At 36.2% G+C, this 18,065-nt stretch overlaps 1 protein-coding gene across 1 annotated transcript in view; it reads right to left on the bottom strand.

Moving 5' to 3' along the window:
• Window positions 1-18,065, bottom strand: part of fat4 (FAT atypical cadherin 4) — a 208,992-nt gene that overhangs the window by 90,935 nt on the left and 99,992 nt on the right. Inside the window, exons 2-3 of the mRNA XM_030145384.1 lie at window positions 15,437-15,568; window positions 849-1,110 (exon numbers count right to left, since the gene is read on the bottom strand). Of these exons, the coding sequence (XP_030001244.1) occupies window positions 849-1,110; window positions 15,437-15,568 (394 nt within the window). The remainder of the gene's footprint in view (window positions 1-848; window positions 1,111-15,436; window positions 15,569-18,065) is intronic.

The raw sequence follows: 18,065 nt of genomic DNA, 5'->3' as shown, positions 1-18,065 counted from the left end.
AGAGTAAACAAGTGGTGCCAGGCACAACAAACCCCGCCCCTCACACATATTTTGCCCATTATAAGTAAATTTAGAAGAAGATTTTAAAAATTCATAAACAATTTGAACTTTGACCTGCTTTTCCCAAAATGTAATGACATCCATTCTTGGTCACTGGCAATCTATAAACCCAATGTGGTATTAATTCAACCAATAGTTTTGTTGCTACAGACGTGAAATTTTGCCCGTTGTAAGTAAATGTCAAAAAAAAAAAAAAAAATTAAAAAATTCATAAAAAATTTAAACTTTGACCTACTTTTCCCAAAATGTAATCAGATTTATTCTGGGTCACTGGAAGTCTGTAAACCAAATCTGGTATGAATTCAACCAATAGTTTTGCTGCTACAGCGTTAACAAACAAACAAACCAAACCAAAAACAATACCCCTTGCCTCCTCTTCAGGGGGCGGGGTAAATATTACTGAAAATTGATTACTAATGCCTTACACTACTGCGATACAGCAAAAAGTAATCTATTACTATGATGCATTACTTTTGTAACACATTACTCCCAACACTGCTGGTGGTTTTATAACTTCATGTGTTGTAAACTTGTCTCTTCTACTGTGCTGGTATGTTGTCACAGAAACAAAACCCATATGTGATGTTTTTTCCAAGGTTTTTCTCCCAGTTAAAAAAACTCCACATGGACACAGACCCAAAGTAAAGCTTTTGCAGAACACAAAACACTGATGTTGAGTCTGCAATCACCAACTGTCCATCACATTCTTTGCATTTCAGTGTTTCATGGCTGGTGTATATGATGTATCTTACAGCCTTTTTTTTTTTTAAGTCAAATGCAGATCTTACCCGGAGCCATGTCTTCAGGGATGTCAAACGAATACGTCGCACGAGAGAACTTGGGCGTGTGGTCGTTGACATCCTTGACGGTGATGTTCAGCCTCATGTCCGACGACTGCTTCCCGTCGTCCGCTCGCACCAGAAGGGAGTACTTGGAGCGGCGTTCCCGGTCCAGTTTTTTGGTGGCGATCAGGTCACCGGATTCAGGATCGATCCGGAAACTGTCGTCGGCCCCGCTGATGATGGTGTAGGTCACGAGAGCGTTGGGACCCTGAGGGGACAGACAGAGAGTTTAAGAGTCAAGTATGATCCAGTGAGGTTGTGATATCTGATAGGATGTGCTGTTTGGTGCGATTTACATAATTGAATTTACATGTTTATAGACGAAAACCATAAAACTAACATGAAGCAGAAGAGTGGAGTCAACATTTGTTGTGTTTACAGCTTCATTGTTTCACTTTGCCTGAGCTCATCTTAGGCAGCAAACCAAACCAAATTTAACCCATAAAGATCCAGTGTGACTTCTGTGGCAGTTTGCAAATGAATTTTTCTCTATATTTGCCCTTTCTTAAGTCATTTATCACCATTTTTTGTGACATTATCATCTTCAATTTGCATTTCTTCAATAAAAATCTGGTATTTTTCTATATTTTATTTATTGAACATGTAGATGTTCAGAAAATTTCAGAGTAAATTCAAAGGTTATTATAGCAGAAACGGAGAAAATGGAAGATTAAGTGACTTTTTCAGCAAAATATATCATTAACTGAACAAAAACTAAGTGTCTCCATCTGCTGTCAGTGATCTAAGCCCATGGGTTTTACTGGTGAATCAATGTTGTAGAAGATGACGGTGTTTCCACGGTAACTACGGAGCCTCTTAACATCCAAATGGGTCATATCTGATGACCATGAAAAGATGACAAACTGCATTTTACACCAATTATTAACATGTATTAATAGGATTATTGTATTAAAAGATACTGAAAATTTTATATGAGTGAATGATTTTGGTCGCCAGTTGATGTTTGGGTCTTTAGGTGTTAAAGTCAATATTTGCCAGTTTTTGTTTTTTTTTTTTTTCTAGAACATTTTTCCAGTTCAGGTTCTCAGGATTTAGTGCATTAAAAAAACAAAAAAAAAACAAAAATGCCAGTGGGTTAGATGTGCTCTGCTGAACTCTGTGTGACGCCGGGTTCTCAGGCCTCAAAGCAGGGTCATGATTACAGACATCAAAGAGACTCAATCTGTTAGGAAATCAGATTGTTTACCACACGTTAGTGTGTCGTGTCCCCAGATCAAACTAACTACTGGTCTGGCGTGAATGAAACCCTTCACAGTGACTTTTGCACAGAGACACCACAAAGAAAGGGCATGTGGTTTCAAAAAGCACCATGCGATAGAGTTTGAGATGTTTGTACAAGAAAAAGCACAAACAGGAGAGAACAGAGAAAGAAGCAGAAGTTCAACCTTAAAACCAAAATTTCATAAATACTCATTTACTCTGGACATGTTTTAAGACAATATACTGTATAATGGACGCTAATTTCCACCAGTGTGTAGGAAAAAAGATCACATAAAGCAAAATAATGACTCAAACCATCTCATTAATGAGAGAAAGGATGTCATTATTATGGGATACTAACACATTATTTTGAGTTACAGGATCTTTTATTCACCACAGTGGCTGAAATGGGTGTGTAGAAGAAATGTGGATTCATAATGTGTTGTGTTTACATCTTCATTTTGTTGTGTTTAATCCATATTTCGTACTACTTCCTTCTGGTCACTAAACTGGAGAAAAGTCAAATTCAGCAAAGTTTCATTCCAAATGTGATAACAGAACTGAATAAATCATTAAAGAGACCATAATGTGTTATAATGTGCCATAAATCATAAATGATAAATCATAAATGTGGTTTGTGAGTGATGTTTTGTATTCTCGTGGCTGTACGATATGTGAAAACAATTTTGGAATTTTCGGAATTCTGGAATTTCCCCATGTGGGACTAATAAAGGAATATCTTATCTTATTTTATCTGAATAGGACAAATAAACATATCTGTCTGTCTGTCTGTCTGTCTGTCTGTCTGTCTGTCTGTCTGTCTGTCTATCTATCTATCTATCTATCTATCTATCTATCTATCTATCTATCTATCTATCTATCTATCTATCTATCTATCTATCTATCTATCTATCTATCTATCTATCTATCTATCTATCTATCTATCTATCTATCTATCCATGCATCCATTCTATCTATCCATGCATCCATCCATCCATCCATCTATTGTTTCAATTTGACTCAGTTCATGTTAGCCCCTAAAGGTGCATTAATGTTGCATATTCATATTACACTTATATCACATATTCATATTCTGTATATACTATAAATACTACATGATATAGCATCCGATACCCAAAGCGGATTCTACCTCTGTTTATTTATATCATAATATCATACTGATTTGCACTTCTGGTTAAGTCCAATCTGCATCTTGTTGCCTTGTACTTCACATGTGCAATGACAATAATGATAATGATAAATATGAATCCAAACTAATCTTGTCTAATTTATTACCCCGCCCCCCAAAGGGGAGGCAAGGGGTATTGTTTTTGGTTCGGTTTGTTTGTTTGTTAACACTCTAGCAGCAACACTATTGGTTGGATTCATATCAAATTGGGTTTATAGATTGCCAGTGACCCAGAATAGATGTCATTACATTTTGGGAAACGTAGGTCAAAGTTCAAATTTTTAAACTATTTTTAAAATATTTTTTTTCTCCCATTTACTTATAATGGGTGAAATTTCAAATGCCTATAAAAACATCCATTTTATTTAAATTTTCTTCAAACTTGGCACATATATAGAGGCGATTGATATGCTGACATCAGCACATGCATAGACATGATGACATCAGCTGGATGGATGAATAACCTACAATATGTGTGAGGGGCGAGGTTTGTTGTGCTTGGCACCATTTGTTATGTTTATGCATTTTTTAATTGTTATTTGGTTATTTATTTGTTACGTAAAGATACACTTACAGGAATATTATCAGCAAACTCATACAACAAACTGTGGCTTTACAACATAAATTATTCATAAAAGCTTATAACGCCTGTACTTTTAATGATACATTTAATTTAATCATGAAATAAACAGAAAAAAAAATAACCTAACAACCCCACATAACACAAATTCTCTCTCTCAACGGAAACACAGTGTGGTTTTAAATTAGTCATGCTGTTGCTTGGAAAAATAACTCAATAACTGCATAAGCTAAACTGGACCTTTGGAAGTCACACATGAGCAATAATGACTCTCAAATAAAAGATGAAAACTTTACGATAACATAACTGTTGCATCAAGTCATTTACTATAACAAAATCTGGGGCAATAAAATAATTTCAACCTGTTTCCAATAAGAATCGAAGTTGAATAAATGTCTCACATGAAAGTCTTATCTAAAAGGGGATCGGTCACGCTGGAGAGAAAGAAAAAAAAAAGTGGCACAGAAGCTGAACGGTGATATTCTAGTGAGAGTCCGTCTGTCTTTGAACTTTCGGAGGCTATAGTGTTCCTCTATAAATGCAACTAATAGATCCCCTGTTACCTCAGACAAGTACAAGCAGCATGACACATGTGATGGCTATGGAATAGGAGAGGAGGCCTGAATGCGATATGACAACTGAATGAGGCTGGTGACAGAGGTTGACGTTTATATTTGTGTCGCGGACAATGGAAGATCAGACAACTGTCTCACTCTGCGTCTTCTGCCAAAAGAAAAAGCAACATCAAAAAGCTACTGCTATTCAGCGAGATGAAGCGAGGGCTCTGATTACAGTCGGTTAAGAGCTAAGCTAAAAGAGACTCTTTCAGTCATGCCTGTTGTTTATGTGATGCTTTTTGATCCTGCCCAGACAATGGGGAGGATTATGAGCAGAACGTTGCATTAAGCTGTTCTGTAGCTGCGTACGGACACATTTACTGCCACGGTGGACGGGGTTTCTCACATGACGGATGACGTAAATACTTTAAGCATGTGAAACGAAGACTGCTATCTCCCGTTTAAGACTGCCATTATTTTAAATTATTTATTCATTTCAATTTAAATGATTGGAAAGGAGCAGGATGAAAAAAACATATACCTGTCCCTTTTTTTAAACATCTGCTTATATCAGATAACTTGCCATTACAGCTTTAAAAAAAAAATAAAATTATACAACAGTCAAAGAAAATAAAACAAATCCAAAATCCATATGTAAAACTATTTCATTACCTGTTTTTATAAAGCTTCTCTATTCTCTCGCTATACAACCTCTTAAACCAGGGGTCTCAAACATGCGGCTGAGGGGCCAAAACTGGCAACAATTAACAACTAACAACTAACAATGAACAATCAAGGGTGTAGCTAATTTTTTGTTCAGGTTCCACATTCAGATCCATCTAAAGCACAGGTGTCAAACATGCGGCCCGGGGGCCAAATCCGGCCGATTCAATAATAATAATAATAATAATAATAATAATAATAATAATAATAATAATAATAGTTCCAGTTTGGCCCCTGGAATGAATTTGTGAGATGCAAAAATTACACTGAAGATATTAATTATTTTAGTTCAGGTTCCACATACAGACCAATTTGATCTCAAGTGGGTCAGATCAATAAAATATTTTCATAATAACCTATAAAGGATCACAACTCCATATTTTTGTCCTGTAAATATAAATATTTTCATGTCATTTTACTGTATTTATACTAAAACAAACTAACATTTCACAAAAACACGAATAATCTGAACAAATATGAACATTTTAAAATGTCTGAAGTGTAAGTTTAACAATATTCTGCCTGTTATTAAATCTTTTGTGTATTTGTTGATCCACTGTGATATTTAAGTTGTAATTTACACGTTTAAATGATAAACTGAGACATAATATTGTTAAATTGTTTTTAAGTTTTCTTAAAAAAATTTCGGTTTGTTCATGTTATTCACATAGTTTTAAAGGATAATTTTACTTTTTTCGCTCTAAAACATAGAGAAAAGTTTGGAGACGACTTTGTTTATTTATTATTATGTTATTATTTTACTGGTTCGGCCCACTGCAGAGCAGATTTGGCTTAACGTGGCCCCTGAACTAAAATGAGTTTGACGCCCCTGATCTAAAGTAAAATAATAGCATAACTTACAAATAGTGACAACTCCATTTTTTTTAGGTTCTAGGTTCAACTGGACTAGTTTTGCTCTTTTGAAGCAAAACTAGTCCAGTTGAACCTCAAAGAACTACCAAGAAGAACAATGACCTGTGCCAATGAGAAACTGAATGAGAAATTGTTCTTATTTTAATTCCAAACTCCAAATTTTTAGCAATATTACACCTGTTACCAAATGTTTGTGTAACATTGTGTGTAATGCACTTGCACAAATAAGTTGAGGCATAATATTGTTAATATTGCTGCACTATTTTTCTTCCAAAATTCCAGTTTTTTCAGGTTATTCACATGTTTTTTGTGAAAGAATTATTTGTAAATGTAAGTATTTTTCATAATTTAATGTTTTTATTGCACTAAATCAAAGAGAAAAGTAATTATAGTTTATGATGATATGACTTTACTGGTCTGCTCCTGAAAGAAATGAGTTTGACACCCCTGTTTTAAACTGAAAAATATTTGTACAGCTCCTCTCTTCCATTGCCAAAGAATTCCACATTCTGACACCCACAACAGAAATACACATTTGCTTTTCTTTAGTCCAAACCCTTTGCTGTTCAAAATTAAACTTCCTTCTATGTTTTTCATCCTGTGAAACTAAAACAAATAATCTCTGCAAAGTTGCTGACAAAAGTCCATTCCTCATTCTCAACACAACCAATAATCTCCTTAATTCAGATAACTCTTTAAACTTAAACAATCCTGATTTAATAAACAATTCATTTGTATCTTCCCTGAAATTAACATTATACATGATTCTTATTGCTCTTTTCTGTAATAAAAACAATGGCTTTGTGATATATATGTGTTGTCCCATATTTCAATACATTAACTCACACATGGCATAATAAGGGAACAATATAAAATTGTCATTGCTTTATAATCTAATATATATTTAGCTTTACTCAACACAGAAATATTTTTAGACACCTTTTTTTTTTTTTTTTTTTTACATAAGCAATATGTGGTATCCATGTAAATTTATCATCCACTATTACACCCAAAAGTGAATTTCTGAAAGAGCCCGCCTAGATGTCCTCATGTTTGCAATAAAAGTGTCAGAAAATGTCTATTTTAGCACCTTTGTTTCCAGGAAGAACTTAACTTTCAACATCTCTCCATTAATTATCATTATTCTAAATAATACATGCTTAAAACAGTGCTTTAGTACAAAAGAAAAAAAACGGACTTGAAGTTTGTAGCAAATTTATTATCACAAACATCTGTAAATGTCTGTAATAAAACTTGTTGAGATTCCAAACATAAACATTCACCTATTTTACAACTGGTCAAACATGCTTTTTGTTCTTGAACATCTAGTATCCATATTATGGGTTCATATTTTTTGTTATTTCCATGTTTTTTAGCCTCTGGGGAAGTCTCTGAAACAGTTCCAATCCCACGTTGCTGCCATAAAGTGTTAAATAGTGTTGGAAAGCTCAGGATCTGACTGCTGTAAAAGTGTAAAATGCAGTGCTGTAGATATTGCAGTTGCTAAGGGGTTAAGATATAAGACATTTGTTTTCTGAACACCAACTTGGATCTTCCATTCCTATTTCACAATCAGGACATTTATTGCTGCTTTAAACTTTTAAAGCCTTACTCCTCTCAACTTCTTTTCGCCATAAGGCACATTTTCCCTTCTCACTCCCCTGTTCATATCAATATTTCAATACTAACACTGGATAAAAGACTGTATAATACAGTATAAAAGGTGTCAACCAGAAGCCCATGGATATTTTTTAGCCTGATTTTTAGCACTTCTACTTCAGCGTCTTGACTTTATGGGTCGCAACTTTGGGGCTTTTGTTCATTTATTCCGCTCAGATTGTTTTCGTTGTTGGATTTTATTGAGCGAAGGAACTTTTATTAAGTAAGGGTAAGTTATCCAAACCACCAAAGTACTGGCACATGAATATTCATTAACATTTTTCACCACATATTGTGTTGCATTTAGTAATTAACTTTGTAACAGTGTTTTTCATCAATATGTTTCTAATGGAAAAGTGCTCACATCCTTTATTACTGTTTCTTGTTAATAATTTACTATTTTATATGAGAATGTGATGATTTTTTACCCATTTCATGACTATATTTTGCTGCTGTAGATGTTTAGATTTGAGTTCATTTAAACTATTTTATATAGTTTTGTTTAGTTGAATCATCTGAAATGTGTCATATTCTACAACGTCATCATGTGACAGTAACAAATCTCTAAAAAGTCAACTTCTCAGCTCATAGAGTTCAGGAAAACAGGCCTGTTCTAAACTTTGTGACAATGGATTTTTTCAGCTAATCCAAGAGGGTTTTACAAGAGTTTATTTAAGAAGGAGCAGACTTTTCTCAGCCCGTAAAAGAACATTTAATCCTTCAGTTTATCACAAACACTCAAAATCCACACATTTGGAGATATATGGACAGGAAGGGGATGAAAAGTTGTAATCTAAAAAGGAACGGAAGCTGTCAGACTGTTTCCTTCAGAGATGAGGTGGGAAGTTTAAAGATGATAAAATGTAAATATTCGAACACAGCACACGTTGGTTAAATGTGTATTTATGAGAGTAAAAGTAGTCTTACACAGTCACAGGTGATAAAAAGTGGGAAAATAGTAATAATAAAGTTATTTCAGTATTTGTATTGCATATAGCAGTGGTTTTCAACCTTGGGGTCGGGACCCTATGTTGGGTCGCCTGGAATTCAAATGGGGTCACCTGAAATTTCTAGTAATTGATAAAAATAAAAACTTTCTAATAAAAAATACATGGTGAGTTGAGAGAGACAATCTCAATACATGAAAGACATGACAAACTGTGAAGCTGAAACTGAAGCACTGTAGTTCTGTTTATCTTTCAAATGTTCATTGTGGTCGGTTTCAGATGCTGCAGCTCTTTCATAATTCATAATTTGAGTTCTTGTTTGTTCAGTATTAATTGTCAGCCTTGTAAATCCAAGCTGGACTGACTGTACATATCCTGACCAAGGAAAATAAAATTCTCACTTTGTGCAGTAATCTACACCTGGCTTTTCTGCTTCTGTCCATAATAATATGCATTATATAGACTAAATGTCACCTAAAATTAATGTTTATTTGCAACATAGTATAGCAAACTATTACATGATCAAAAACAAATTAATTTCAGCAAAAAAAAAAAAAAAACCTCTCTGTTTTGAATGTCTGGGGTCGCCAGAAATTTGTGATAAAATGGGGTCACGAGCCAAAAAAAGTTGAGAACCACTGGCATATAGAGTGAAGTCTGACTGGTTCCCTATTCTTTCTTTTCCTGACTTTGTGTTTAAATGCTAATGTACAGACCAGTCTGAGTCTGGCGGCCAAAACTTTCAGTCTGAGTCAATATCGTAAGGCCAGGTTCATGACTCAATCTTATCTTTTTTCCCGTGGCCTGTTTTATGACAGATAAAACTTTGCTCTTCTTGACCTTGTCTCTCATTGCATTACCAGAGACGTGCTCTGAGATCCAGGCCCAGTAAAAAAAACAGGAGGAGGAGGACGGCGTGAGGCTCTGCTCATCTAAGGACCCTGCTGTCATCAATCAGTGGCTCTGGATCTGGCAATCCCATCAGCCACCTGGGCTGCGGTCCGGAACCCGACGCCCGGGGTTTGCCAATTAATTTTCTGATAGGGTTCAAAGGCAGAGCAGGAGAAGTAGGAGCAGGGGGTCCATCTAGGCCACCGTCCAACACATGCAAACCATGCACATAATGAACTATTTATACACACATTAAAGTACCTGGAATCTCCCATTAATGCACCAACATGTCTGACTGGGCTAATCTCTGTCTTTTAACCTCAGTAATTAAGATCTTCTGTGCATAAACACTAACACTCTTGACCTCCACTCCAAAGTTTGACTACTTTAGCGCTCTCCAAAGACATGGTAGGTGGGGGGGTGACGCAGAAAGACGGTGGACCAATTAAATAGCGGCGTTCCAGGGAGTAAAGACTGAAGCAGAAGGAAACTCATTTAGCAGATGAGTGGTTTTTGGGAGCACGCAGTTCCTATGAGACGCGAGAGGTGCGAAGCAGACAGCGCCGGCGGGGATACCGAGCTTCCTGTATGCAAGAGCACAGGGAACGCGAGCCAATCATAACACAGACTCCTGAAAAACAAGCAACATGTTGTCACTGAGAGCTTAAAGATAAAGCCTCAGAACAGGAGTGATCGCACATGATGACTGCTGCTGGGTAAACCCGTTTGGAACGCATCTACAACTGCCAAAAGCGGATAAAATATCCCGGCAGAATAGGGTTATTACAGTAATAATAAAAACTAGCATCGATGGACGTGTGATAACTTTGTTGGTTGGACTAAATAGGCAGGGAAAATTAGGTTTTTGTACTGTTTCCCAAAGGTTTTTGCACATGAAGCATGACTTTTGTTGCTCTTGCTGACTATTTCTAAGCTAATGATAGTTGTGGTTGCCAAAAAAACATCTACACAAAACTCCAACATTACTTCCCATAAATCTTGCAGATCTTACATATTAACCTTTTAACAGTTGATGGTATATAAAATGGTTTGGCAGAATAAAACACCTTTGATAAACAATGAAAATCAAACTTTTAAACCATTATTTTATAAACCATCAACTGTTAAAAGGTTAATATGTAAGATTTGCAAGATTTATGGGAAGTCAATGTTGGAGTTTTGTGTAGATGTTTTTTCAGCAACCACAACAATCATTTGCTTAGAAATAGTGAGCATGTGCAACAAAAGTCCAGCTTAATGTACAAAAATCTTTAAGAAAAGGTACAAAAACCTAATTTTACCTGCCTTTTTGGGGCAGCCATGGCTCAGGAGGTCGAGTGGGACATCCAATGGGTTTGAATCCCACTCTGTCCTAGTCAGTCCATTGTGTCCTTGGGCAAGACACTTCGTCCACCTTGCCTCCATTGTCACTCACACTGGTGTATGAATGCGTATGAATGTTCGGTGGTGGTTTGAGGGGCCATTTGGCACAAATTGGCAACCAGGCTTCTGTCAGTCTGCCCCAGGATAGCTATGGCTACATACGTAGTTCACCACCACCAGAGTGTAAATGTGAGAGTGAATGAATAATGGATCGATAACGTAAAGCGCTTTGGGTGCCTTGAAAAGCACTATAGAAAACTAACCCATTATTAATATTATAGCATTTGATGTGTATTCTTTCATACTACTTTTATCTTGTATGAGTCGGAGGTTTCCTCACAGCACTTTCAATTGAAACTTCTTAAACTAATATTAAACTGGACTCGACAACCTAAATTGAAAAACTAAATAACAATAAAATCTAATGAAAATTTCAAAGCTACATTAACTCTGTTTTGCAGGAGAAATGCTTGTTTCTGGAACACATTATTTCTTTCGGAGGTCTGTTCCTACAACATCCATTGTTGCACTTTTTCTTTTTTTTTCATTAAAAAAATTTTACCTTTTCTCATATTTTCCACATAAGGTCAGAATTCTAATAAAATGTTCACAGCCTCTTTGCACAAAGGCACAAAAGGCAGTGTATTTTTCAAATGAGGTGAGAAACATTCAAAGTCCTTGAGTATAATAGAGAGAAGACAGGGTTTTATATTGATTTTGTTAGAACTCCAATGCCACCCATTCTTTCTTTTTTTTTTGGGGGTGGAAATGGGCGTAGCAAAAAACGGATGCGTAGAAACAGCGTTTTAATGCCCTCACACATGAATCCCACATGTAGCACAGTTAAATTGGATGGGATCATTATGATGTCTGAATTCAGCCCGTCAGCTGGCCAACAGCTTGCACTCTTGGCTACTCTGCACTGGCTCACACATGTGGCTTTCTCAACAAGGGCTCCAATGCACTCTGTGCGTTTAGTGTCAGCGCAACTTAAGTTTCCTGCGTAAGGATGTGGGCAAAGACTTGGCTGGCCTCATATCTGGCTCGGAGTGAGAGCTGGAATGAAGTACAGGCTTCTATTTAGCAAAACCTATTCATGGCAGCTCTGAAGTTTGAAGTAAACATCTCTAGAATCTGTAATTCTTGAAGGCTCCTCCACAACTCTCTTTAAGTTTCTCAACGTTCGCCTTTTCATTTAAATCCCTGACTGACTTGTCTTTGACGTGTCTGTCATTCAGCGGCGGTATGTAACGAAGTACTGTACTCATGTACTGCACTTGTGGTTCCTTTATTCTCCTTTATATTTGATTTAATCAGGATGTCTTATTAAGATCAAGATCTCTTTCGCAGAAAAGATCAGAGTACGACATAATTGCATATGCGCATTAAAACGACAAAGTTCGACAATGACACACATGCACAGACCTGGTTAAACGATTGCAACTGTTACAGAAAATATCAGCAAAAGAGCTTTTAAGTTTCAGCTGAATATGTTCTTTTTTTCTTCTACATCTCACAGGCAGACACTTCCTACTCCACATCATCTGTCTGACAACTTTAGTTACTTTTCAGATTATAATTCTTCATCCTCTTCCTGTCCAGTGAAAACTGCTTGTCTCTAAATGTGCTAATTTTTAATGTTCATGATAAACTGAAGGATTAACTGTGTCTTTATGGAGTGAGGAAACATCTCCCTCTTCTCTGTCTTTCTCTAGGATTAGCTGGTGTTCATGAAAAGTTGATTTTTTTAAAGATCATACCTCATATATATATATTAGTAAAACACAAACTTAGACTATTTTACGAATTTTATATTTTAAGTACATGTGCTGAAAATATTTTATGATCCATCAGTAAACTTGTAATTGCTGAATGTGTAGTTGCGGTGGAGTATTTTCACACTTTGGGATCAGTACTTTTCCTGCAGTGACAGACCTGTAGACTTCTTTCATCACTGATAACTGTGCACATAAACATGTTTATTCTCTGACTACTGATTCAGTCTTATGGAACACAGCACAGACTGACACTCCTCTTAAACTCAAAGAGGAGGAAAAAGTGAACAAGTTGATTTCAATACCATATGCTAGTTTTCAAGATCAAAGCCATGAATACTTTGGCATTCGCAAAAGAAAATAATCAAATAATGTCCTTAAAATCCCTGACTGAAAAGACTGACCTGCCTCCAGGTCTGAGATTTACAGTCAATATAGCATTTAGATAAAAGAAAAATGTCCTGAAGTGGGACTGTGCATGACTTTTCTCACATTCAGAGCAAGGAGAAAGGAGGGAGTCAACAGCTGTGCAATAAAAGACGTGTGGCCTCATAAGTTAACATTAAATCAGAGTCCATATTCCTCCTTTCTAATATCTCTCGCCTCTATGGCCTGACTTTTTCCATTCACGTTAACTGTGTCCTTTGGCTTGTGTGAGGAACCGCAGACCTTGGAGATGCCGGCAGGGTCTGCGTTTTGCTCACTGCAGGATTTAATGTCCATATCCTGCCTAAAGCAGCTTAAGATGGAGCCTTTAACTAATTGAGAGTGATGCTGGTGATGTAATGTGAACTACGGGGACCGCAGAGGGACTATCAGGACGGCGGGCTGAAAAATCAATCGTTGGCCTCCTTCCTCCAGGCTCTGTGACACCGGTGGCCTCCACATGTCTCAGATAACGTCAAAACATGAGAGAGAAAACGTGTCACAAAGGTAGACTGATTCAAAGCGGAGGTCTCTGTTAGCACTTTTACCGACCTCACGCAAGAGCTGGTTTGGAGTTTGCAGAATTTGGGGACCTTCTGAGAACCACTTTGGTTTTCCACCAGCTCAGCCACATCATTAAGTCACTATATAGGTCTATTTACGTTCCTACATCAGCCAGTAGACTCACAGTCTGAAAGCCACGCCCACTGTGCCACAATAGGAAACCAAGAACTTCAATGCGAATACCTACAGCTTGCTAAAACATCAGATTTAGCATGTTAAGGGAATATTTTAGCCTCTTGAGCCTTTACCAAAATGAAAAAAAAATCAATGTTATCAGGAAAAAATGGCGAATAAAAATGACTTATCAGCCCTATCTGGCTCTTTTGCACATTTACACAGTCCAATAAATGATAACATCATTTGGAGGGATGCATCCTGTATAAAATCTTCTTCCAAGATTCTCCAGGGTAGATACACCACAGGAGGCAGGAGAATTAGCCTTGAATGTATTTATAGCCCAAACAGAGCCAGATATAGAGGCCAGTTGATGGGAAAGTTAGATGTTTGAAAGCAAGCAAGCTATTAGCCTGATTGACATTAGCATATTTGACTTGGAGGACATGAAATACTTACTTAACTCTGTGACCCACAGTTTGGCTCACATCTTATTGCCGGTATCCATTTTTGTCTTCTTAAAGTCTCGACAGCTTATAGATTCTCTGTTGGTTGTGCATCCCAAAGGGGCTGTAATTAGCATGCTAACATTAGCTACTGCTACCAAGGTGGTCTGCAATAAGATATACTTTTTTACGCTATTGTTCTATCAGTGAATGTCGTTTTAAGATTTTGGACGTCAGAATATAGCTCTTTAAACTAAATACATGTGCAAAGCCTGTGTAGAGCCTTTTTTGGAAATTTGGTGTGTTGTTTTAGAGATGTACCATCCTGCTAGCCCAGAGCTAGCCGCTAAATGTAGCCTAGCACCCAGTAAGCCTCGAGAACATCTCATTAAGTCCTGTTTATATGCATGTAGTGTAGATTTTAAAGGGATTTTACTTTACGTTCCAGTCCGAAGCAGTTTTATTCCTGCATGGAGGCTTACATCTTTAATTTTTACATCATTCCTGAGGTTTGTTTTTTCTTCCTCTTTGGATTTGGATGCAACTTGCGCTGTGTTTTTTTCCGAAGTGGCAGTCATAGTCTTGTTGTTACAATAATCTGACTCCTGACGTAAGCAGTTCTTGGTTATAGACCAGTACTGATGACACTCTGGAACCAGTTTTGGCCCAGAAGTGGTTCTTTGGCTTTTGAAAGACAAAAAACACCAGTTTGACATTAGACAGAGGCTCCCTGAATCTGCCTCAGTGGAAAAGGGGTATTTGTGTTTTACTGTGCAGGAGTACAGGGGAGTGCAGCCTGTCCTGTCCACTTTGAATCACTGCTCGAAGTTAACTGTGGTTACAAAGTTCAACTAAAAGCATTGTAATCTAAAACTGATTTTACTCTGATACAGGGCTGCTGTTTCTAACTCTTTCCTGTTCTTAATATGTGCAAATTCACAAATAAATTGACCCCTTTTAAGATTCTGAATGTCAACTCTGCTTCAGTTAAACACTGACAGCTGCACTGGCCTCAAAAATGTATTTGAATCCATGGTGGTTTTTACACTGTAGGAACAAAAATTAAGAGCTTATTTTAATTCAAATCACTCCCAGGATATCTATTCTAAAAGCGCTGGAGTGGAAAACGGGCTCAGAAAAGCACAAAAACACTGTCAGACAGAATAGAAACTCGGGGAGTCATTACCTCGTCTGCATCGGTGGCTGTTAGCTGCATTATCTTGAAGCCATCTCCCACGTTCTCCTCAATGGTCACATCAAGAATATCATTAGGGAAAACAGGCGGGTTGTCATTGATGTCCTGCAGTGTGATCTCCACCTGCAGAGGAAGAATAAACACCAGTTTCCATTAAAGCTCAGCCAAAGTTGGCCCGCTGCTGCTGTTAAGATCTCACAAAGAAAAAGAAAAAGAAAAAAAAAAAAAAAAATCTGTCCAACTTCTTGAATTTCAGATGATGAAGAAGCTGCATGAGAAGGGGAAAGTTATCATCCCCAGTCCCTGGAGAGACTAAAGAGGGAAAACTGTGAAATGATGAAGTGCAGTGGATTCACTTGAAAGGTCAAAAACTAAGGATACTGAATTATTGTTTCATCCAAAGAGTATTTATTTAGATCTAACATTAGAGTTAAACTGCAGGAAATCAGATCTCTGTAGCTTTCTTTCAGTAGTAGTACATTATAACTTGAGTATATCACAGAAAAAACAATAAATTAGAGCCAAAAACGGTTTAAAACGTTGCTTTCTCTAAGCTTTCTGTTATACTGAGGTCTTTTAGCAATCCTAATGTAAATTTACAAGTAAAAGTCTTGCTTTCAAAACCTCACTTAACCCATACAGACCCAAACATCCACTGGCGACCAAAAGCATCTACTGATTCACAGTGTTTAATACCTATTGATCCACTAATTCTATCAATACATGTAAATAATTGGTGTAAAATACAGTTTGTCATCTTTTCATGGTCATCAGATATGACCCATTTGGGCGTTCAGAGGCTCCGTAGTGAACATGGAAACACCGTCATCTTCTACAACATTGATTCACCAGTAAAACCCATGGAGTTGGATCAATGACAGTGGATGGACACATTTGGTTTTACATTCAGTTACTGATATCTTTGCTAAAAAAAGTCACTTTTTTTCATTTTTCTCATTTTTTGATACAAAAACCTTTGAATTTAGTCTGAGTTTTCATGAACATCTACATGATCAGTGAAGTTAATATAGGAAAATACATGATTTACACTGAAAAATGGTAAATAAAAAGGATAATATTATAAAAATTAAAAAAAAAATGATGGAAAATCAGTTAAGAAAGGTTCAAAACTGAGAAAAGTTTTTTTTTTTTTTTTTTAGGAACTGCCACAAAAGTACCACTGGGTCTTTATGGGTTAAGTAAAAAAACACATTAGCATCATATTACAAGAGTCAATTTCAGAGTAATTACAGAGTGTTCCAAAAAATCTGACATCATTTCATCACATAATAATTTGTTTAAAATTTGTTTGGTCTTTTTGCTCAGAAACAGAAAAGGCATTCTGTGTATTGAAGTACGCCCAAACTCAGTCAAATGTGAATACGCAACGTGAATTTGTTACAAAATCTTACAAACAAGCAGCAACGGGAAAGCCGATTTGGACGTTTCAAGAGGAAGGCTGTTTGTGTCAGAAAAAAGAAACTCCACTACTGATGTCATGTGTGCTGCATCACAAGCGCTGCACACATTGAACATTTGTAATAACTTTGGAACATTATAAAATTACCATCCCCCAGAATTTTTTGTTTGAAATTTGTAGAATAAAAGATTTTCTGTCCAAAATCAATCCTATTAAGTATCATTTCTCCTGACCATGTAGTCGCTCCAATATGGACATCTCAAATATGACGTCAGTTTTTTTGGGATACCCTATATATATATCACTGTTTTGTTTTTGTTTTTTTGTTTTGTTTTAACACAGTCTTTTTTTATTTTCAGTTTTCAAGTCAACAAAAAAAAAAAACGTACAATTTTAATATTAAATTGTTATATTCAATTCCCATCCACCTACCCTCCCATCCATCCCACCCACCCCAAGTACTGGACCTTGGATAAATTTATCTACAGCAGACATAATACACTTACATAAAAAAAATATGTAAACCCCCTTCAAACACATACATGTAGAGACACATATATACATACACATACATAAATAAATATATGTACACATATGCACACATGTAAATTCACATACATTTAAATTAATAAACAAGGGGAAAGACGATTAAAAATAAAGTAAAAATAAATAAATATGACAAAGCCAAAACGGTACACAAATATTAAGTTACACAGACATGTCATATATCACTGTTTTATAATTATGGTTGGATTATTGTATTCATCTTTAATGTTGTATGTCATTTTATTTGCTATATTGAGTAGCTTTATCTATAACACTGGTCAACAACAAATTTATTGTTTAAGTTTTTTGAGCTGATTTAGGATAATTTTGGTGTGCTGAATCCAAAAATCACATTAATTTTGCTCAATCAGGTCAACTTTCTGAACTATGGTACACATTGGCTTTTTAACATTTTTGCTTACATTTATGGGCATTTTCACATCATATGATACAAAATTCTTTCATATTTCTTGCAATAAACGAGTTCTGAAGATTTTACTTTTGCCAATTTATGATTAATGTTTTTTTTTAATATTACAGGTGAATGAAATGGCTTCGACTAGAAGATCTTGCAAAAATAAGCCTGGCGTATTCTGCTACAGTTTGTAACAATAAATACATCCTGTTAGAAAATGATTTTTTTTCTCTTAAAAC

Source organism: Sphaeramia orbicularis, chromosome 10 (assembly GCF_902148855.1).
Source record: "Sphaeramia orbicularis chromosome 10, fSphaOr1.1, whole genome shotgun sequence".
Classification (NCBI taxonomy): domain Eukaryota; kingdom Metazoa; phylum Chordata; class Actinopteri; order Kurtiformes; family Apogonidae; genus Sphaeramia; species Sphaeramia orbicularis.
Note: the sequence above shows the minus strand (reverse complement) of the source record. Positions and strands in the feature narration are given on the sequence as shown.